Genomic DNA, 22,789 nt, shown 5'->3' with positions numbered 1-22,789 from the left:
GAGGGCACAGTTGCCCCTCACCCGCTGGGGAGCAGCTGCAGTGCACGGAGGAGGGGGCAGCGGGCGCTTCCTCATCTGGGAACCATGACCCTGAGGCTGGGGGAGCAGAATGCGTGGGTTCGGCCCCTCTCGACTTGCTTCTTGTCCCCAGAACGACAACTACGACTGCCCCCTTCCTGAGGAAGAGCCCAACCCCAAGGGCAGCAGCTGGCTGTACCACTCGAACGCCATCCGCACCTACCTGAACCTCATGGGCAAGAGCAAGAAGGACGCCACCCTGGAGGCCTGCGCCGGCGCCCTGCAAAACCTGACCGCCAGCAAGGGGCTGGTGAGCGCCCCCGCCCCGCACCCGTCTCTCCACCCACGGTCCGGGCTCAGCTCCCTGCGTCCCCATGTACCGGGGCCTGCCTGAGTCAAGGGTCCGGCATGCGTAGGCTCTGGGCCAGGCACTGGGGACGTGTGGAGGGAGCATCCTCAGCCCCTGGGACGCCCAGGTGGAGGACAGGGGCTGTGGAACCAGCCCTCCTGGATTCTGTCTGTGCCACAGAATCTGCCTCCTGGCGTCCGGCCCTGGGCTGGCCTCGGGCTCTGCCTGGGATGGGGGACAGGAAGAAGGGTGTGTTCGTGGTAGGAGAGGGGTCTCCTCTTTGCTGAACTGACGGGTGGAAATAGAGGGTTTGGGGTGCGGGCAGGTCCAGAGGAAGATGTGGCGGGATCGGGACAGATTTTTGAGGCCACGGGCAGGGGGAGGACTTGATGGACTTGAGACGTGTGCCGTGGGAGGCACGTCTGCGGCTACCCCGCCCTCCTCCTTGCTCAGGACGGAAGGGGGGCGGGCGGAAGGAGGACAGGGGTGAGTTGAGGGTAAAGGAGGACCCCGCACTGAGAGGGGATAGGCCGAGGGTCTTCGAGAAGCCCACACCGGCCCGGATGGGCTGACCTGGATGGCATCTCCACGAGGCACAGGCCCGCTCTTAGCCCTCCTTGACTCGAGTATGTACTGACTCCACAGAAGGCAGGGAAGTTGGCACAGGACGGTGGGCACTTCCTCAGGTGCCAGGTGCCCTCGACCCGAGGCTTCACGTGAGCAGCCGGTGCCGGGGAGGGTGAGGCAGGCAGAGCGGCAGCCGCTGGTACCGGCTCAATCCGGAAGTTGATTCTAGGGCCCCTCCCGCCGTGAGTGAGGGGCCGGAGGCTCCCCTCGTTCCCTGGGCTCCAGGCTGCCCCGGGTGAGGTGCAGGTGCATGTCTGCCCGGGGCTTTGTTCTGCAGTCACCCAGGTGGGAGCAAACGTGTGTCTGTCTCTGCTTCCAGCACGGAAGAGAGAAAGTTCTGGGGTCTCTCGGTTTGGGGTAACTGGCCTGGGGAGCCTCTCGGGCCAGCCAAGGCCTCACGCGTCCGTCCCTTCTCTCAGATGTCCAGCGGCATGAGCCAGCTGATCGGGCTGAAGGAGAAGGGCCTGCCTCACATCGCCAAGCTCCTGCAGTCGGGCAACTCGGACGTGGTGCGGTCCGGAGCGTCCCTCCTGAGCAACATGTCCCGCCACCCCGCGCTGCACCGGGTGATGGGTGAGCGCCGTGTGGCTCGGGCCAGCCCCCACCCCCACTTTCCAGAGCCTCCCGAAAGGTTACCCTCTGACCGCTCCCTGGGGTGGGGGGGGAGCTGGCCCAAGAGAGGCTCGGGCATGGGAAGGCGCAGGTCACCTGAGGATGGGGTGCAGGCGTGCGAGGTCCCACACGGTCCCAAGCCCCGAGTTGGAGCCGCCAGGCCCGGGGCCCCGTGGGAGCCCTCGGTCTCCTGACCCCGTGCCGCGCCCTCCTTCCTCTCCCAGGGAACCAGGTGTTCCCGGAGGTGACCAGACTCCTTAGCAGCCATACCGGCCACACCAGCAACTCGGAGGACATCCTGTCCTCGACCTGCTACACCGTGAGGAACCTGATGGCGTCGCAGCCTGCGATGGCCAAGCAGCACTTCTCCAGCGACATGATCTGCAACGTCATCAACCTGTGTCGCAGCAGGTGGGCGGCACGGGGGCCCCTCCGCGCCCTCCCCGGCCCCGCGGAGGAGCAGTGCCGCGGCCTGAGCAGGCCGTGCGGTGCAGGAGGGAGCGGCGGGGAGGCTGACCGGGAGGGAAGTCCAGAAGCCGAGCTCCTGCATCCAGGCCTCGGGCGGCACACTGCCCGGCCAGGGGACCAAGCGACGCTGAGTCCTCGTGGGCCAGCGGGAGGCACCGAGCGGCAGACCCAGCCGTGCGGGAGCTGCGTCTGCTCCACGGGCTCCTCTCCTCCGAGGATAAGGCCAGGGGGTGGGACCGGGGCCCCAGAGAGAGTCCCGGGTACCTCTAGCTGGGCAGGGGCCTGGGGTTGTGCCCACTGTGTAGAGGGACCCCCCGTGGGGCTGCGCTCTCGGGCACCCAGGGGCCGCCCCACGAGGAGGTGAGGGGGGACGGAAGAGGGCGTTCGTTCATCCTCAAGTTGCTGGAGTCTCACCCTTGATGAACTTCTACCCGTGCAGCACCTCCCCCAGGGCTGCAGAGGCCGCCCGACTCCTCCTGGCTGACATGTGGTCCAGCAGGGAGCTGCAGGGGGTCCTCAGACAGGTAAGGGCCCACACCTTCCACCCCTGCCGGCGAGGCTTTCCCGCTCCTTCCCACCCCTGACTCGGGTCCGGGTCCGCGCGGCGCAGGAAGGGAGAGGCCAGCCCCTCGGTGACTGGGATCCAGGCGCTGACACCTCTCAGCCCAGGGCCTGCGGAGGCGCTGAGCGGGTGGAGGACAGAGGAGATCCAGGAAGTGCCGCGGAGGCCTGGGGGTGGGGGGTCTTCTGGGAACGAACTGGGAAGCAGGCGGACCAAAGGCGCATCACGCGCTTGGGGGCACGTGTGCAGTCTGGCTGGGAAGGCGGGTTTGGGCCGCATGGCGAGACCCCGTCAAGTTTAGGCTAAAGGGTTTGCTTTTGGCGCTGGGGAGCCATTGAGGGTTTGGAGGAGAGAGTGACATGCTGAAACCAGCCCTAGGAAGTCTCCTTGCATGCACTGCAGGGTGGAGTGGACACGAGACCAGGCTGCTGGATTTGTCCGGTGGCAACCTTGCCCCTCTGACCCCAGCCGCACGGTCGGGTCCAGTTCTGTAGGAGCCCTTCATGCTGACTGACCTCCTTTCCCATCTCAGGGGCAGCCGCTCTTTAGACCGAGGTGTCAGCAGCGGTGAGGGTGGCCATGAAGGGCAGGGGCAGAAGAAACAGGCGGGTTGGGCTTCTGGCTGGAGACCCTGTGGTTACGTTTAGAAACAGATCAGCCAGGGAAGCGGGGGAGGGTCAGGGGCTTCTGAGGGAGGAGGGAGGGGAGCCCTGATGGAGAGGTGGAGTCTGGGGTCCGCGTGCGGGGCCTGGGGAGAGAGGCCAGGCAGTGTGCAGACGGCTGCATGTCCACACGGGACAAGCCACGGGCACGGGCAGCACGTCTGCAGAAAAGTCTTGGGGAACAAAGGCGGAAGCAGGGAGAAGACCCTCCCTGGGGGCCGAGGGGAGATGGGAACAGGAAGGGCCTGGATCTGGGCGTCCAGAAGTCTCCGGTGACTCTAGGGCACAGCTGTCAAAGGGGGGGGGAGGGGGAGCCCCATGGGGCCCACTGCAAGGGGGAGGGCGGGGGCTGGGAGGGGACCTGATCACCTCAGTTTGGCCAGAGGGCAGGGAGACAAAAGAATGCATAAAAAGCCACCTGTTTAATGACATTTCTGCAGGGAAAGTGAAGGAGGAGAAGGAAGGCGGGGGCGGGGGTTGGGGACAGGGTCTTGGAGGCTCAGGAACTGCCTGACCGGGCAGGGGAGGGGATGGGAGGACAGCCCCCTGGGCAGGAGAAGGACGGCTCTTCCTCCAGCACGGTGGGGAGACAGGTGGCCGGGGCCGTGTGAAGCCACTGCTGGTGGTGGCCCTTGTCCTGCTCTTGGGCAGGTGGGCTTGGCCACGTGATAGCTGCCAGGAAGGCCTCGTGGAGGGGAGGCGGGTGAGAGGACCAGGGAGCGCTTCCTCCAGCTGCTCCGAGGTGGCCCGAGGGTTGGGCTCCCCCAGATACGGAGGCGGCACCCGCCCGGGACACACAGAGAGTCCCCCGGTCAGGCTCTCCTGGGCCACGCAGTTGGAGCCAGCTTTGGCCACAGCCCCAAAGGGACTGGCCTGGTGCTTCGGTGCTCATCCACCTTCACGAGACTGTTGCATCCCCAGTGAGGCCGCCATGGGCTTGGTCCCTCCTGCAGACCAGGGAGACGGGGCCCCGGAGTCGGCCTTGACTCGGCCAGTTGGAGGACAGCGGGGCTGGGACCCAGGACTCGACTCTCCCGGGACCTTCCACCACATCCCGCCAAGCTTGGCAGGAGAGAGCCTGCAAACCTGCGGGGGACGGGGGGTGGGGGGGGTGATCACGTTTCCCATGCCCAGACCAGGTGGGACCGGGGCTTTGAACCGCCTGCCTTGGTCCCCTGTGTCCCCACCGGTCAGTGAGCGCTGACGAGGCTCTCAGAGGCCAGGGCTGGAGCCAGGCGCCCCTTCTCAAGGGCCGCCCTCGGTCACTCCAGAGCATGTATTGAGCACCTGCCGTCTGCTGTGAGACACACAGGAGTGAGATTCAGCCTCTGCTCGGCACGCTCTCGGGGCTGGTAAGGCTGGAGGTGGCAGAGCACACAGGTAGACAGAGCCCGTGACCCTTCCGCGCCGCCGGGCATGACCTCCCTGCCAAGAGCTCTTGTCGGGATTCATCTTTTTCAAAAGCGGGGCCAGTCAGAGGAAGAAACAAACAATTTTTCTAACCTGATTCCGGTGGCTGCTCTGTTTCTAGAGTGACAAGCAGTCGCTAGACCCTCACGCCTGGATTCAGGTTTCTGTGATGGCGAGTAGGGTGTTCCGTTGTGCGGAAGGCCAGACCCATCTCACTAACTCGTGAGTGTCAGGGACCTCACGCTTGGTCACACGTTTAATCAGGCCAGTTTTAGCCCCGACACACGTGCAGAGTGTGTCCAGAGAGCTTCGCGCAAGCTCAAGGACGCTTGGGGGCAGCCTCTGGCCGCGTGGACGCCCGCACTGGTCCGTCCTGTGATGTTTCATAGAGCTCCCGTTTCTCCTCCGCAGCAAGGTTTCGATAGGAGCATGCTGGGAACCTTAGCTGGGGCCAGCAGCCTCAGGAACTTCTCCTCCCGATTCTAAGAAGAGGCTGCCCAAGCAAGTTCAGCTTGCAGGTAAGAGTCGGCCCATCCAGGGCAGGGGGCGCCCCCGGGACCCCTACCGCGGCGTCAGCCAGTCCCAGAGAAAGGAGCCAGGCGGTGCTCCCCAGGGATGCAGAAGCATCCTTCAGTCCAGCTGACACACGGTGAGGCTGTCTGTGAGGACAGCCGTGTAGACTGCCTGGCCAGTGACCATCCCACACAGGATGTTAGGGGTGTGCAGTGTCCTGGTAGCGTCGACAGGCCAGAGGTCTGGGCAGAACTGCTGGGCACAGCCGTGTGCGTTGCATGCTGCACGACCCAGGTGGTACCATTCACGTGGACTGCAGTGTGCATGGCGCCCCTGCAGTGACACCATGTGTCGTTTGGGGTTTGGGCTTCTACCGCTCACCACCCTCTCCTTTTTATAATCCACCCTCCAGTCTCTGCAACATGCCTAGTGTGGACAAGCTTGTTTCCAGCTGAGGATTCTAGGGACCAAAACCTCAGATCCAGTATCTGTGAGAAAGGCTCATAAATAAGCCTTAGCCTCCGTTAGACTCACCTGGGACGCTTGCTAAGCTGCGCACTCCTGGCCCCAGCCCCAGCAGTTCTGATTCAGTGGCTCCGGAGCGGGGTCCAGGCAAATACATTGTTAAACAAGCGTCCAAAGTGATTCTGGTGCAGGTAAGCCCAGGACCAGGCTTAGATGCTCAAACCAGACCTCGTCAACCCTCGAGGGTCAGCAGAGGCAGGCAGCCCTAGGGTGGAGCCGTCTGCAAAGAGCCAGGGCTGGGACAGGGTGTCCTGAGCTGAAGGGGACTTCCTCGTGCCCCGGCTGTCGCCAGGACCCCAATCCCAGCACCCGGGGAGGGTCCTGGCCGGGGTAGGGGCTAGAACTTCAGTCCAGATGAAGTGGATTCCAAGCCCCCGGAAGGCAGGCTTAGACCTCAGACACGTCCCTTAGACCTCAGACACCCACTCCTGGCAAATGGGCTCCAACAACATGAGGACAGGCAAGGAGAGGAGACCCAAACCAGCAGATGCCTGAGGCACGCAGTCGCGGCGTTCGGTGCTGCGCTGGCCACCAGGGGCGGGGTGGGGTGGGGGGCAGCTCTGACCCAACAGGAGCAACCTGTGAACGTGTCGAGGGCGACCCTGACCCCAGGCTCAGGCCTGGGCACGTCTGTGCAGACGTGGTGAGGGGGACAGCCCTGGCGAGGCCGGTGGCGCGGCTGCCCCCCTGTGGGCACTCACGAGAGCCCTTGTCCTTTTCCAGACGCGATACGATCCAGCTGAGAAGACTCGGGCCTTGCTGGAGGGGTATTCTGTCCAGCTGCACAGTATTGGGAAATGTTTAACCACAGCTGAGAGCAAACCGGGACGCTGTGGATGACAAGAATACGTTTAGATTCTTTTTTTTTTTTCTTGGGGGAACTGACAGGCAATGGGGGTTGGGGAGGGTTGGGGGGCTTTCTTCAGTTAAGGGAGCTTACATCTGATGTCAATACTTCTTTGGCCGAGAAACGGTACATATACATGTGTATAGTGTGTGTGTGTGTGTGTGTGTGTGTGTGTGCGCATGTGCTGAGAGCAGGACCTGAAACTGCAAAGAGCTGTGTGAGCTGCCGGACTGCAGCTCACGGTGGTGGAGGGACTCGCCCTCACGGGCGCGGACAATGTGTGCTTTGGGTGTAGCTTCCCCGTCGTCCTGAGCTGTGTGTGCCGGGGCAGGGGCCACGCCAGCGCCAGGCCCACAGGGACCTCTGCAGGGGGCGGGGCGCGGTGGGGAATATGTGAGGCCGGGGGCTCAACCCCCGCTAAGAGGCAGCTCTGCAGGAAGGGAGGTCGGCGGGGTTCGGTGTATCTCCTGGGAAGATCTAGTTGTGCGCTTGTGCGGCCCAGCCCCCGGTGCCACGCGGCCGTCTGCAAGATGGGCCAGGACAGGCACGCTGGCTTTGCTGTGTGAAGGCTGTCCCGAGGGTAGGTGCCAGAGAGGGGGCCTGGCCATTCTCGCGGGCTGTGTACCCGTCAGAGCAGGCTCAGCCTGGGAAGCCCCTGCCTTCCGGGGGCTTGGAATCCACTTGTTGCAGGAGAAAGAAGGAAGGATGGTGCTCAAGGCCCAGCAGCTGTTCAGGGACTGGCAGCTTGGTCCTCGTGTTCCCAGCGGAGGGGCAGGCTGGGCCGGGCAGGGAGTCAGCCAGGAGGGTCCTGCCCTGTGCGCCTGCCGAGAGCCAAGCGAGGGAGTGTTTTGGGTCCCAGGAGACTCGGAGGAAGGGAATTTGGATAGAACAGGAAGGAGAGCCGCCCCCATCCCAGCCAGAGGCCGCTCGCTTCTTCCCCGACCCCAGCCCTCTGTCTCTACTTTGCGCAAACCGCAGGGGACGTGATAAGAGGCCCACCAGGGACACTGGCCACCCCAGACCCCAGACTCCTGTGCATTTCAGATGAGAAGTAGAGGAGGGGCCTCCGGAGAAGGGCTGTGGAAATGGTCCTTGGTCTGCACTGTAGGACAGGGCAGGACACAGCGTCCCCGCCGAGCGGCACTGGTGGTGATCGAGGGGAACTGGCTGCCTCGTCCTCCCTCCTCCCTCCTCCCGGCCTGGAGTTCCCCCCACGCCCCGTCCAGCCCCACCACTCACCCCAGCAGTCAGAGCCTCTGCACTGAGGACCCTCCTGATGAGAGATGTGGCAGCAGGACGGGACTAGGGAGGGGGTGGGGAACAGACCCGAGATGACGGGCCACGCAGCCAGGCGTGCTCTGGTGCTGGGTCTGTGCCGCGTCCTCCCCGCCCCTCGTGGTGGTGGCTTGCCTCTCTCTCAGGGCCCGTGGGGAGCTGGTGCCAGTAGACTGTCCCCTCTGCCAGCCCTCAGGGCCCAGAGGAACTGGTTTCTCAAAGAAACACGTACAGAGCCAGGCAGTGTTGTAAGCACTCTGGATACGTCAGTGAACGGACAGGCCACACCCCCGTCTCACGTTCTCCTGGAGGAAGGAGGGGCCCTGGGGTCCCTGGCGTTAGGGGTCCCCAGTGTGAGAGGACCATGCAGTCCAGTCAGGGCGAGAGGGAACTAGCCGATGACCCTGTGGGGGTGCCCCTTCCCTCGGCTTTCCTTCCCCCGCAGGGTTGGGAACCAGGGCCCAGCTTCTGCCTTGGGGATGGGCAGCTTTCCAGACCCCCGTGGGCCAGGCGGACCGTCAGGCCAGGCCTGGCTTTGGTCACCTCTCTCATGACTTCTGAGGCCAGCCACCCGGGCCTGTCGCTTTGGAAGAGGCAGACCTCGGAGGGGCCTGTGGATAAATTTCCTACAGAAGGAGCACGGGGTCCGCTGAGGCACAGCTCAGGATGTGAAGCACACGTCAGCCGCGCGCTGTCGGGCTCGACACCCGGAACAGGACGGTCCAACGCCGAGTGGGGGAGGACCCTGTCCTCCCTGTCGCTGCCCCGACCCAGGGCCTCCTGCGCGTAAGACAGACCTGGTCACTGGCCACCGGCAGCCGGTGCAGCGGGGCCGGCCTAGCAGCGCAGACTCAGCCGCCCCCGGGACGCAGAGGCAGAGCTGGTCCCATCCACCCTGGAGCCTGGCTGGGGCGGGGGCAGCTGGGACAGTGAGGAAGGGGCTCTGGCTGGGCAGGGAGGGAGGGTGGGGCACTCTGCAGCCCGTGCCCCCGCCCCCGCTCCATGTTTGCGGAGGAACCTAGCGCTGGCCAGGCCCGTTTCCCTGGGGGGTACACTGTGCGTTTGCTTTTTTTGGAAATATAGGAAATCAATAAATTGCTGGCATTTCTTTGAACACTTCCGAGCAGTGGATTATTGGGGGAGCTGCTGAGGGCCGAGGGGATCCCCTCTCACTGACCCTGCGCCAGGCAAGGACTGGGGTCACCGTGCGGGGGCACCACCCGCTCCGGGTCCCATATTCCGTCCTCGTCTCCAGGACACTGGTGTGGCTGCGCTAATCTTACAAATAAGTCACGTGGGGCTTAGGGAGGGGATAGACAAGCCCAGTGTCCCACAGCCTGTAAAGGGAAAGCCACCCCCAGGGGAACATGTCCAGGCAGGCCCTGGGGGACGTGAGCTTCAGGGCTATAAAGGGAGCTCCCGTTTACTGAAAGCACGTTCTCCCTGGGTCCTGCAGGACGGGCTGGGGCCCCCTGCCTCAAGAGGCTCGTAAGGGACGTGGCAGGCGCACGGAACTTTCTAAGTCACGGGGAATAAGCTCCAAGTGGTGGTCAGACGTATGGCTGTGGGCTCCCGGATGGAGGAGGCTGGAGAGGACTCTTCTCAGCCTGGGAGGGCAGTGACCTCTGTGTAGAGCCCATGGACCTGACCTCTGGGTCATCCCTCAGTTGGTGACGGTCAGCAAGGCCAGGGAGGAGGGCTCTACCTCAGCCTAGCGGGAGAAAGACGGCCTGTCTGGGGCCCAGATTGTTGATACACCAGGTCTGGGGCCTCCAAAACGTGAGATCAAACTACAGCTTCAAAACCAATAAGGATTTGGACTTCCCTGGTGGCGCAGTGGTTAAGAATCCGCCTGCCAACGCACGGGACATGGGTTCAAGCCCTGGTCAGGGAAGATCCCACATGCTGCAGAGCAGCTAAGCCCGTGAGCCACAACTACTGAGCCCACGTGCCACAACTACTGAGCCTGCGCACCTAGAGCCCAAGCTCCGCAACAAGAGAAGCCACCGTGATGAGAAGCCTGCGCACCGCAACGAAGGGTAGCCCCGGCTCTCCGCAACTAGAGAAAGCCCGCGCGCAGCAGCGAAGACCCAATGCAGCCAAAAATAAATAAATTAATTATTTTTAAAATGGCTGCTTAATTAGAAAAAAAGATGAATAAGCGTTTAACTGGTGAGCTGTCACTTAACCAAAGCGTACACACAGGAAAGCGCACGGCTTCGGTACGGGCGGCTCTGTGAATCTCTGCCAACTGAGCGCAGAGCGCCAGCCCCCAGATCAAGAACAGAAAGTGACCGGCTCCCGGTGGCCCTCAGGCCTCGCTTGTGTCTGTCCTGCTCCCCAGGGCAGCCCCTGTCCTGACCGACCTGTGCTTCTTATAAATGGAGTCGGCACGCCCTTCGGCCCTCCCCGCAGCTCATGTTCACGGGGATCGTCCGCTGCTGCTCCGGGTCACGGTCACTGCTGTGAAGCAGCTCTTTCACGACGACCCTACGATGCAAAATACAATGTTCCGTCCCCACCGTCCTCATGTCCAGCGTTTACAAACGTGGAAACCACGTGTGGATTCGTTGTCTCCCTGCCCAGGAGTCCCCACAGGTGATGTGATGACAGAAAGTAAAACTGACGGTAAAGAACTCCGATCTATGTGGTCGTGGTGCATTTAATGTGTACGGGTGCTGAAGGGACGTGATGTCGCTGTCCCTGGTCAAGGGGGCACAGGCCCTTCTGGCCCCTCAGGATTTGCAGATGGGAGTGGGAGGCCTCGGGGGTCCCAGGGCAGAGGGAGCGCAGAGCGGGGGCGCCAGGAGCCGCTGCAAGCCTGGACTGTGCAGAGGCGTCTCCTGAGCCCTGAGCCTGAGTCGCCCAGGCCCCAGGTCCAGGGTGCCCACAGCCAGTCCACCCCGAGCTGTGCTGCCGTTTCTTCCTGGAGTCCAGGCTGCCCTGGAGACCCTGCAGGCCTCACTCGTCACCTCTTAGCACGCAGGGCGTTCTGCCGCCCAGCGCACCCAGAGAAAGAGTGAACGGAACTTACTCATCCTAACAACAGGCTTTTTACTTGAGGGACCACAAAATAACCCTGTTACCTTGCAAAGCCTTAGGGTATTCGCTTGCTTCCCCTGGTGAGGCAGGCAGAGCTCAGGGGACTAACGTCCCCTTCATAGAAGAGGAAACAGGCCCAGGGAGGCTGGCCCAGAGCCGCACGGCACGGCTGCGACACAAGCGGGGCGGGACCCGGCCTCCTGGGGCCCAGCCCACGGGGACGTCCCAGTGTCAGAGCTGAGGACCCCGTAAACAGCCGGACACGGGGGCTCCGCTGTGTCATTCAAGCTTCAGTGATTCCTCCTAGGATCTCACGTCTGGTGCCAGGGCTGCTGGGCCAACGTGCTGATGAAGAGAAAGTTCTGATCCATGGAAGCTCGGATCCCAGAAATGCTGTGAGGGTCACCCCGTCTGGGGCCGGCTTGGTTAGAATACGGGGCTAATGAGAGCGAGGCCACGGGGCAAACTATGCCTCAGTGACCCCAGCAAGCGTCCCGCAGCCTGACTGGTCATCCTCTGGCTCAGCAGAGGACTGATGTCACTGGCCAGCATGTCAGCCCTCTCGGGGACGCACGTCAATGCCAATGAGCTGCCTGACGGCGGATCAGCAGGGACCCATGTAAGAAAGGACTTCACGCCCTTCAGCCAACCAGTTGGAAGTTTCATGACTGGTGAATTAATAAAAAAACACTTTGGCATTTATCAAGTGGTTCTGAATCTCTGGGCCACAAATGCCACCCCTTCCACACAAGGCCATTAAAATCCCACCCTCTGCACCTCTGTCAGAAAGAAAACTTCACCTGGGTCTCCATGACCAAGGGGACCCCCAGTGAGCCTAGTGTGTCGTTCTGGTCGAGCCTAGTGCCTCGCCTCCCTGCATTCTGGGGCCTGAAGTTGTCCTGGAGGACAGCTGGGCCGTGGGGACAGGTAGACGTACAGAGCAATGACCACACATTAATCACCTAAATCTTTATATCGATGCCACAAGGTAGGCATGACCACTCCCGGTTCACAGATAAAGAAACTACGGTTCAGGGCTTCCCTGGTGGCGCAGTGGTTGAGAATCCGCCTGCCAATGCAGGGGACACGGGTTCGAGCCCTGGTCCGGGAAGATCCCACATGCCGCGGAGCAACTAAGCCCGTGCGCCACAACTACTGAGCCTGAGCTCTAGAGCCCGCGAGCCACAACTACTGAGCTTGCGTGCCACAACTACTGAAGCCCGCGTGCCTAGAGCCCGTGCTCCGCAACGAGAAGCCACTGTGATGAGAAGCCTCTGCACCGCAACAAAGAGTAGCCCCCGCTCACCGCAACTAGAGAAAGCCCGCGTGCAGCAACGAACATCCAACACAGCCAAAATTAAATAAAATAAATACATTTATTTTTTAAAAAAAGAAACTACGGTTCAGAGAGGCTGAGTAACTTGTTCAAGGTCACCCAGCTAGTAGGTGACAGACTTGGGATTTGAACATGGTCTGATGCCCAGGTTCCCACTCTTCCCCCCTTTAGCTGCATGTAGGCAGCAGTTGCCCACAGTCAGGCCAACTCCCACCTGCCCTCCGGGGACTGTGTGAGCCCGAACCTCGGCGCCCGCCTGCCCCAGCTCCCAGCCGGGCAGGAGCGGGGGTACCCAGGGTTGGTGCCCGGACCCCACAGCCTCCAGCCTCAGTGTCTGCCTGAGGCGGGAGGCCCAGCCAAAGCAGCTAGCAAGTCAGGCCGTGAGGACTGGCCCTGCCAGCTCCACCTCCGTCCAACCACAGCGTCAGCAGAAGCCCAGGCTGCCACCCGCCCTCCAGATGGGCAAGACAGGGCGCTTCCCTCCGCCCTTTTACAACCAGCCGGGGTGCCAGCTCCAGGCCAGGCTGGTGGATTTGAGAGAACCATCGCATTTGGGACTCAAAACAAAGGCTGGTGAGGACAACCTGCCCCACAGAGCCTGGGCAAGGCGACGTCGCCTCGACCCCACGGCCGCTGTCCAGAGGGCGGTGGGGAGAAGCTCCCCCAGTGTCAGCCTCCCACCCACCAGAGCCTCACATGAAAGCCTTCGTAACTGGTGTATGTGCATACGTGTGTGTGTGTGTGTGCCTATATGTGTGTGCATGTGCATGTGTGCGTGTGTGTGCGTGTGTGCATTGTTGCATGTGTGCATTGCGTGTGCATGTGTGCGTGTGTATAGAAAGGAATCAGATTAGCGTTTCCCTAAGTCATTCCCACAGGACGTTCTTAGGTGCTAAGTGACAAAGGAGGTCTAAGCTCTGGAGACTGTAAATGAGGTTAAGCACTTAGCGTCCTTCACTCAGGACCCCCAGAAGCTTTAAGTGCTCACACGCGTGGGAGCAGAGAGAGCGAGAAAGAGGGAGGAGGTGACGTGAGTCCCCCGCCCCAACCTTGTCTCCCTGCAGGGAGCCAGTCTGGGCCCGTCTGCCGCAGCCCAGGTGAAGGGAGATTCTGAGGCCCCGGGCAGACATCCCCCTGGAGCACGTTAGTGGCAGACCAGCCAGGCATGGCCTGAGGGGGCCTCTGCCTCAGCTGAGAGGGTCCCATGACGGGGACAGCCTCCCAGGGGAGTTGGTGTGTCCAGGTTTCAGCCAGCAGGAGAGGCTGGTGGGCAGGCTGTGGTCGAAGGAGGATTCAGGATGGGGCCCGAGCAGACCTGTGTCATTATTTACAGAATTTGAGACGCCTCCTCCTCTGTCCCCAGTCAGCCTGACCCGCTGACCCAGATTCCCAGAATCTCCATCTTGTCGGGGTTGGAACAGCAAGAGGGACCTCGCTCAGTAATTCTCAAGCTGTAACGTGCATGTGGCCCCTTGGAATCGGGTTCAAACGCAGGCTCTGAGCTTCTTCGTTTCCGCCAGCCCCCGAGGGGTGCTCCTGCCGCGCGGCTGTGGGCCACACTTAGCAGCGAGGTCCTAGCCAGTCCAGGAAGGCTCCCTGGAAGAGCAGACCTACTAGAGAAGGGAGACCGGAGGGAAAAGATACCAGGAAGCAGAGCTGGGGCTGCAGAATTATAGGAAAGTGGGGAGAGCCTGACAGCGAGACCTTTGGGGGCCCGGACTTGAAGCAGGCACGGGGTGGGAGGCCCAGAAGGTGGACGCCAAGGCCGAGCAGCTGGCCAAGTCCGCCCCGGACCCCACGGGGAGGGTGACAGTAATTCACTTGCAAGGCCTGGAGACCCCACCCAGGTAAGCCCTAATTCCTTGGAAGAGGGGTGTGCCGTCAGCTCCCCCCGCGGCTGGGGGCTGCAGGGCAGGGCACGGTGGGCCCATCTTCCCATGACCAGCGGTCCCAGGCTTGCCTCAGGAGGGAGAGAGCAGGAAGGAGGGGCGGCCAAGGCCCGCCCTGTGCCCTGGGCTGGGTGAGGGGAGCCTAAGCTGCGGGAATCTGAGGGGAGGCAGAGGGGAGCTGGGCACCCCCGGGAAGGAGAAGGACGGGGGACACACACAGTATCCGAGATGCCAGCAAACACTCCCAGGCCTCCCCCAGCTGCTGCTCCAAGCTCTCAGATCTAAATACGCTCGTTTCCTCCTCACAATGACCCAGTGGTCACGTCACCCCGTTTCACAGACGAAGAAACGGAGGCACAGGAAGGGCACTGAGCAAGTCTGTGATACAACTGGGACTAACCCAGGGCGGGGCTTCAGAGGCTGTGCGCTTAACAACGGGCTCCGGGGCACCCACGGGCTCCCCACTCCCCACCTGCCCCCCCACCCCCGCCCAGCCCCGGCCCAGCAGGTGCAGGATGGGGTCTGATGGCCAAAACAACGGTCCCACTGTCGGCCGGCAAGGCAGCCCAATCTCCTTCCTGGGAAAAACGCCTTTCCTACTGGTCCCCCCAGCCATTCACTCAGGGCCCTGTAGCCCTGGCCTCTCCATTGCCAGCAGCTGAAAACTCTGTGAATTCCCTTCCAGTGATAAATTCTTCTGAGTGTCAAATATCCAACTGCCCCGGCCCCAGGCCCACGAATCTCTCTGTTCCTTTCCCAGCAGCAAGATTCTCTCTGACCTTTTTAGAGCACTGGGGATGGGCGACCCGTCCAGTGCCAAGCCTCGACTCCCTGGGGATAAATGGTCGTTCATTCATTCACTCAACAAACAGTTACTGCACACTTTGTGCGCCAGCCACAGTCTTGATGCTGGGGATTCAGATGGGAATTCGGCAAAAAAGACAAATCCTGGGTCTCTTAGAGCTTACAGTGAATGGAGAGAGACAGAAGAAAAACAAGATAAACAGTGAAAACGCACAGTATGCAGACAATGAATAATAAAACAGGAAAGGGGCCGGAAGCGCCACGGGGAGGGGAGGGCACAGCAGGGTTAGCCTTTGTGCCAGGGATGCCCAACTCCAAGAGTCGAGGTTTCCTTATGAAAGTCTCATTTTTATCTCAGTAACGGCCACAACCGAGCCCCAGGGAAGCCCCTGCCCTGCAGGGTGGTGGATCAAGGTGTTGGACTTAGCCGTTTCAGTTCTTTCAACCGTCACATCTTAGTCATGAAGACTCCACCCTAACCCACCTCAAACGCCTGCTTCATATTCAACTCACAGCTCCCCGCCTTCCCCGCCGCCAGCACGCATAGACCTGGGGGGACAGGGCCTGCGCTCCGCCATCCCCCATGCCTCTTTCCACGCGGACCCCACTCGTGGGGGTAGGCCAGGGGAAGGAGACAGCGGCTCTTACCTGGTCCCATGGGTATCAGGCCATTCCCCTCCCCTCCACGGAGAGGCTCCATCGGGTCCTCTCCTTCATCGTCCGCAGGCTCAGAGGGGACGGAGGGCGCCCGAGAGGTGGGTCGTGGAGGGGACAGTCCAAGCAGCAGACTCACCGGACTGCAGCTCTGGGCCACGCTGTGATGCGCCCACTTCTCTTCAGGGACACTAAACCACGCCCTGGGACCCCACGCTCCCAGCCCCCCAGCTTTCCACAGTCAAGCCCCCCAAACCGCCTTCTCTTGCCCTGGGGGAGGGGTAGCTACTTTGAGCCTTTCTAGAGCTTACGGTGACCCGTCCCCATCCTGTCCCCTGCAGCTGGTCCCACAGTGCCCTACACGCACCTCGGCCTCCGTGGATGGGAGAAACCCTGGAAACGCCAGGCCTCCCCAGCCGTGGTAGCCGAGGCCCTGGCCAGCGGCCCAACCTGTTTCTTCCACCCCGTCTCTTCTGACTCTGGGAGGGCCTTGAGCCCCATCACAGCCCCCCGTCCAAGCTCCCCCAAGCCCCACCGGCCACACGCAGTCACCCCTGGGCCCCCTCCTGGGTCTGGGGGTGTCCGGGGCGCACACAGGTGGTGTGGTCTGCCCCACGGAGGTCGCGCCCAGGGTAGAGGCCTCACGGGCCCTGGATCATGGCAGGAAGCCTATGGCTAGAGCAGCAGTGGTGGGAGTGCGGGCACTCTTTCCAGTCCTGGACCACAGGAGCCCTCATGGCAGGACGCAGCATGGCTGCATCCCAAAGCCCACGGCTGAGCCCAACTGCGTGTGTGTTTCTCCTGTAGCAAGACTGTCCCTGGTGAAGGAACCCGCACGGGCTCAACTTCTGGGGCAAATGCCCATCTCGCTGTGGTGCGTCTCTGAGCAGCTCTGGTTTGAAGCAGCTGGGTCTGGGGGCACGTCCCTCGGGCGGCAGATGGCTCTTCCCACCAGGCCCTCCCGGGTCTGGGGTGATGCTGGAGGGACCAGGTGAGGCGGGCCTGGGGAGCGGATCAGAACCTGTGCAACCTGCAGGGCACTCGCGCCACAAGATTCTACACCTACGATCTCAGAACCCCATCGCTTCACCTCCTCCACCCCCAGCCAGGACCTCAGCTGCCCCACCTGCTGCCCCACCGTCGCCACGGTAACAGCCTCCCACCTGGTCTCCCCACATGCCTTCTGGCAGCGTCACAGCCAAAGTGATCTTTTTTGAAACGTAAACCAAAATGTGTCCTCCTGCCTGAAACCCTCGGTGACTTCCCATCACACCGAGGAAGATCGACCCCCTTCCCCCGGCCCCCAGGACCCTGCCGGCCTCCCTGACTCCTCTCCCACCTCCTCTTGCCTGACTCTTTCAGGCCCCGGATCACACCAACCTCCCTGCCCTGCATTCCCTCTGCCCCCCGACAGCTCCGCTCTCCTCCTCTGGGGACCCCTGCTCACTCTGGGCGCCAACCCAGCCATGGCTCCCACATTCCACATGTGTGTGTCTAAGCGTGTACATGTGCGTACCTCTATCTGCATATTAGTATCTATCTATTCATGGGCTTAATGTGTTACTTTCTCTCTCCCTGGTCTATGAAGACCTGGAGCTCCTGCGCTGTGGCCAGTTATGACCCTGACAACAGTCACTACCTGCGCTGGGCTCTGCTCGCTGCGCGTGTGTTGGATTCACGGAAGGACGGACGAGCCTCATGGTAGAAAGGCCAGTCATCAGTCAGACCCGGCGCTCACGCTGATGTCACGTGAGTGAGGCGCACATCGCGACCTTTCAAGATCAAAGTTGTCCTTCTTCTAGTTTCAGTTGTTTGGGGTTAATTCAGTGCTTTGACTGTACAAGCTAGGACAGCTATAATGGGACAGTTTTGCCTTATTTGCCCTCCCCGTCAATATTTTTTTTTTTTTTTTTTTTTTTTTTTGCGGTACGCGGGCCTCTCACTGTTGTGGCCTCTCCCGTTGCGGAGCACAGGCTCCGGACGCGCAGGCTCAGCGGCCATGGCTCACGGGCCCAGCCGCTCCGTGGCATGTGGGATCTTCCCGGACCGGGGCACAAACCCATGTCCCCTGCATCGGCAGGCGGACTCTCAACCACTGCGCCACCAGGGAAGCCCCTCCCCATCAATATTTGATGTTCAGATGATTAAATCCTGTACCAGACAGGCTGGATGAGAATGATCTCTTCCTCCATCCATTCACCATATGGGGCTGGACACTGGGCTCCACAGATGACTGAGCCAGGGCCCCAGGAAGCTCCCAGGGTAGAAGGAGAGAGATGAGAAAACCAACCAGCACAGCTGAGTGGGGTGAGGCCGATGTTAATCTGAGCGAGGACAGCAGCAAGACCTCCGGCTCACCAGCCAGACGGCCGGCAGGGTGCCCGGGGAGCAGCAGACACATGTGAGTGTTATTTTACGCTCGATTTCCCACCATCGGGACTGCTGCACGCAGACTTTGCATCATATAATCAGAAATTATTCAAACCTTTGTTGGCTAAAATACAGAAGCAATTGCTTAAAAACACGCCTTTCTTGGTTTCTATCAGATACCCAATTTGGTACAAAGCGTACCAGGCAAACAATTTAAAAATCGTAATCAAAACAGCAAACGTCCTGCCCTGCATGGCGTTGGATGAGTCACCCAGCTTCTCTGAGCCCCAGTCCCTCACGTAGAGGGTGTTATTTACGTGGGCCCTGACGCGGCGCGGGACTGAGCTATCGCCCGTGAATTACGCATGGCGCCCCAGCGCACAGCAAGGGCCTCATGTTGATCTGACATCATTTGTCTGTGTCATCGTGGAGCTGGCTTGTAAGTTATGCCCACTACTCACCGCCTGCCCTGGACCCCAGAAGGTAGGAGATGTGGAGCCAGAGGGGTGACTACGTCAAGTCCAGAGGAAAAAAAAAACTGCTTGGCCATTAGCACCGAGCAGAAATGAAGCGACCCCTCCCTTCATTCTCAGCAACCTGCACCCGTGGGCTGCTCCTCTGGGGAACTGGCAGGGGAGGGGTGGGGGCGGGAGGGGAGGAGTGCGGCAGCAGGTGCTGAACAGGGTCTCCCGACCCTCCCCCGCAAGCCCAGCACGTGATCTCAGCCCCATCTCGGCACTTCTCAGCCCCGAGCCTCCAGGGCCTCACACCCCCTCCAGCCCGCCCTCCACTTCCCTGAAGAGCAGCCCTGCCCGCCTCCTGCGGGGTGCCAGTGCCCGGGCCCCACTTTATGCGGAAACTGCTTTGGGACTGGGGCTCCCTGAAGCTGTGCAGTGCAGCCGGTCTGCGGAGTGGGACCGCCGGGCGGGGCCGCGGGGCGGGGCTGCCCCTGGGGCCTGGGCGCTTAGCGCCACATGGAAACAGTTTTCTCCTGAGTCTTCCAATGAGAGCCATTTAAATTCCTGTAGCCATTGGGGTGGAGGCTGAGAACCAGGGATGAGCGGGTGGGTGGAGCTGAGGCTCCAGGGAGGGTGCCGCGGAGGGCGTGGGGCGCCCAGACCTGGCGTCTGAATCACAGGCGCAGAGCGAAGGGCCTTCAGCGTGGGGCTCTCAGGGAGGCATCGCCCGGGAGGCCACAGGAGCTGGTCTTCCCCGCAAGACTGCTGGGGAAACCGTGACTTGAGCGAGGCCCCGAGGGATGGATGGGAGAGCGGGAAGGAGGGCCGTCCAGGGACAGGGAGGAGAGGGCGGCGGGGGGAGAGTGTGGGACGTTTGGGCAAACGGAAGAGCTTACTCCATCTGGCTGGACTGCGGGGGGCTGCAAGCGTTCCCTGGGGCGTCCCTGTCACCCCAGCAATACAGGGCAGCCAGGCCCAGCCCCTCCACCCTGGGGTCCCTCTCTGTGCAGTCGGGGTGACCCAGCAGCAAAGCAGTGACAGGTGCTTCCTGATTCCCCCCAACCACATGGTCACAAGGATGGGCTGTCATTGCCCCGAGAAGGGGGAGGCCCCTGACTGAGTCCCTGCCCTTCAGGCTGGCCTTCCCGTGCTGAACAGGGCACATCCCCTGTCTGGTCCCCCAGCTCCCAAGGGGGCAGAGAGGCTGCCAGGAGGGGCTGCTGTTTCTGGGCTGGTGGGGAGGGAGCAGAGCCCAGCTCTGCCCTCCTGCCCTGCATCGACCCAGGCCACCCCAGAGGGCTCCCAGGGTTCCCAGGGGGCGGGGGGGCTCTGAAGTTGGGGAGGTTTAGGGTGCTCCCAGCAGCAAGGCCCGCGAGCTAGCTAGGCAGTCCTGGCTCTGGAGCCGTAGATCCGGTTCAAACCCCGGCTTTGCACTTACTAAGTGAACGGCCCTCAGACAGCGCCTAAACCTCTGAACCTGTTTCCCTATCGACAGGGGATGTGGCCTGGGGACCGTGGGCGGTTGGCCAGAGAGGACACATGTAAAGCGGCCAACACAGGCGTGCACGGGGGCAGAGTGAGGAACACCTGCGGGCGTGTTGTGTGTGGGGAAAGGGGTGAGCCTGCCCTCTCCCAAGCATTTCTCCAGTTCACACTGTCTCCGCCCAGGTCGGCCTGGTGGGGGGGCTGGACTTCCCAGGGGAAGTGAACCCAGAGAGGCCAGTGCCACGGCGAGTCCGCAGGGACACAGACACCTGGGCCTGTGGGACAGTCTGGCCAGGAGGAGCGCCACCAGCACCCCCCCCCACCCGGCCCCAGGGCGGGCCCTGCCCTACCCTTTCAAGAAACCAGCCTGCAGTATCAGGGGTGGAGCCCCAGCTGGGAGCCAGTTCTGCCGCTTCCTGTGGGCAGTGGCACCGACCCAGGCCAGCTCCGGGCAGGGCCAGCCAGCAGCAGCAGGGTGGTGCTGCCCCCAGCCCCGGGGTCTCTAAAGGAGAAGGCCTGACCTGGAACCCAGAGAGAAAAGAGGCTTCTGGGGGCTCCGTAGACCCTGCACGAGGAGGGCCAGCCCGGGCCCAGCGCTGCTGACCTGGCTTGAGCCCCGGAGGGGGCCGGTGACAGGTTACAGCCGAATCAGCAGAGACAGCGGCCAACATCCGTCACACACTTGATGGGCAGCGAGCACTGGTCACCGCACAGGTGCGGCTCTAGGTTTCAGATGAGGGAACTCAAGCACAGAGAAGGCAAGTAACTTGCCTTCAGAGCCACAGAGCTGGGAAGTGCAGGGCTGGACTTTGATGTGCTCTCCAGCCGGAAGCGCTGGGTTTCAAGGCAAGCAGGCCCCAGGAGAACCCGTTGTTGTCTCTTAGCTTTTCCACCTTGAAAGTGGGCATAATATGAACCAGCTCTGCCCGGGACGCGCACCAGTGTGGAGAGAGAGCCTGAGGGACGGGAAGGGTCTCCGTCTCTGACCCAGAGCCTCGGAGCCTGGAGGTCATTTTCCCTGAGCACGTGGGTACACAGGGGACCGACAGATCCCCGAGGCAAGGGGTGTGGCCAAAGCAGGGCAAGGTGGGGCCCGGAAGGATTGGGGCGCCTGGGGTACAGGGGACGCTGGGCACAGCAGGGGTCAGGTGTCTGATGGGCAGCTGGTCAGGACACCCAGGCCGGCTTCTGGCCATCCCCCACCTTTAGTGTCTGGTTCTGGCCCTGCTGCGTGGACAGCACGAGAATGATGGAAGGAAGAGCTGAGGGAGAGGCGGGCGTGCCCCCACCCCAGGCACCTCCACATCCTGAGTCCATCGAAGGGTTTCAGTGCACATGTCGTGGTCCCCCCGCTTCCCAGGAGAGAATGGGGAGAGCGCACACCCTTGCCTTGGACTTGGAAGGGCCCCCTGCCCTGGGCTCTGGGCCCTGGCCCTCACTCACTCTCTCCTTGGTGAGCCCGCCTGCCCAGACCCTTCGCTTATGGGTGGTGCTAACGGAAGGGCACACAGGGGCCTGCTGGCCTCCAGCCAGAGGCGGCACTCGGGTCAAGGGTAGGGCTCGTTTCACGATGCCAGGGTGGGGACTGGACCACCTGCCACAGTCAGAGCACAGCCAGCTCTGCATGGGGATGGCGCTGGGGCACCCGAGGGCCTCTCCTGGGCACCGGGGGACCTCAGGAGAAGAGAGAAGCGGGACCTGGCCTCAGGGAAGCTGCCCTCCGCGTCCGCCTCTGCACGGGGTTTTCAAAGGCAAGACCATGCCCACTGAAGCAGAGAGACGGGCATGAGGACCCTGTCGGGAGGGGAGGTGCAGTGCTCGGCACGGAGACCTCACCATCATCCCATCCTGCTGCCCCAGGGAGATGCTGGGACACAGGAAGCAGAGCCCGTGGGGACTTGGTGGTGGTTGGAAAATTCTGGTGTCCACTTCTGGGCTCGATGCCCCTCTCTCTGGTGGCAGGAGAGGGGACCATTACGGAGGAGAGGCTGGGACACTGGTGCAGCTGTCGACTGGGGAGCGTGAGGTGGGCCGTGCCCAGGAGCTCTGGTGGGTCTCTTGGGGGCAGTGGTGAGAGCCCCCGTGGGCCCGAGGTCCTGCCACCTGCCTCCCTGCCCTTTCAGGCCGGTGCCGGGGGCCCTCCCGGTCCCACCACAAGCCCTCGGGCTCCGTGAACGCGTCAGGCTGGCCCCTGCTACCAGGGCCTGTGTCTGTGCTGCCCCTTTTCCCTCCCTTCCCGCCCCCACCCCGACTTTCTCCTCCTCACTCTCTGGGGCCTGGTGAGGACACCATTTCCTCCAGGAAGGCCTCCTACCTGCCGGGGCGAGGCCGGGGGGCCCTGGTCTGCGCTGCCTCAGCCCCCGTGCGCCCCTGCCATCGCGCGGAGCTGGACCCTTCTGCTGCTGTGCCTCTCCCCGACGGGGCTGCGTGCTCCTGAGGGTCGGGCCGCCCTGTCTAATCACAGCGCCCCTGCCCAGCACAGCAGCTACCATACATTTGGGGCTCAGGAGACATTTACTGAATGACTCAGTGAATGAACAAGGAATGAGGCCAAGACCCCAGGCCCCACCCCTCCCAGGTGCCCTGGGACCATAGCCTCTTCATCTCAGCGTCTACCACGGGGCTCGGCACACAGCACATGACGAAGAGGCCCACACGTCTCTCGAGCATGGAAGGGCGACGCCCAGAGAACAGGAAACTTGCCCTCCGTGCGTAAGAGGTGGCGAGACCGTGACAGTTACTGGCCAGGGTGTGCAGAGCAGGGAGAAACGAGCTCACTCTGCCTGGAAGAGGGTGGGAGGCAGTGCCCCTTCAGGTGGAGGGAGAACTGAGCAGAGGACCCCGGACGGAGGGACAGCTGCGTGCAGGGGACCCCAGAGAGCA

The 22,789-nt window shown here is 62.3% G+C and overlaps 1 protein-coding gene across 1 annotated transcript in view; it reads left to right on the top strand.

The window, feature by feature from the left end:
• PKP1 (plakophilin 1) overlaps window positions 1–8,982 on the top strand; it is a 43,470-nt gene extending 34,488 nt beyond the window's left edge. Inside the window, exons 9-14 of the mRNA XM_033846374.2 lie at window positions 152–328; window positions 1,414–1,567; window positions 1,831–2,017; window positions 2,514–2,598; window positions 5,120–5,226; window positions 6,470–8,982. Of these exons, the coding sequence (XP_033702265.1) occupies window positions 152–328; window positions 1,414–1,567; window positions 1,831–2,017; window positions 2,514–2,598; window positions 5,120–5,194 (678 nt within the window). The 3' untranslated portion in view covers window positions 5,195–5,226; window positions 6,470–8,982. The remainder of the gene's footprint in view (window positions 1–151; window positions 329–1,413; window positions 1,568–1,830; window positions 2,018–2,513; window positions 2,599–5,119; window positions 5,227–6,469) is intronic.
• Window positions 8,983–22,789: the final 13,807 nt, after the last annotated feature.

This window comes from Tursiops truncatus, chromosome 1 (assembly GCF_011762595.2).
Source record: "Tursiops truncatus isolate mTurTru1 chromosome 1, mTurTru1.mat.Y, whole genome shotgun sequence".
Classification (NCBI taxonomy): Eukaryota; Metazoa; Chordata; class Mammalia; order Artiodactyla; family Delphinidae; genus Tursiops; species Tursiops truncatus.
The sequence above is the reverse complement of the archived record's forward strand: the minus strand, read 5'-3'. Positions and strand labels throughout refer to the sequence as shown.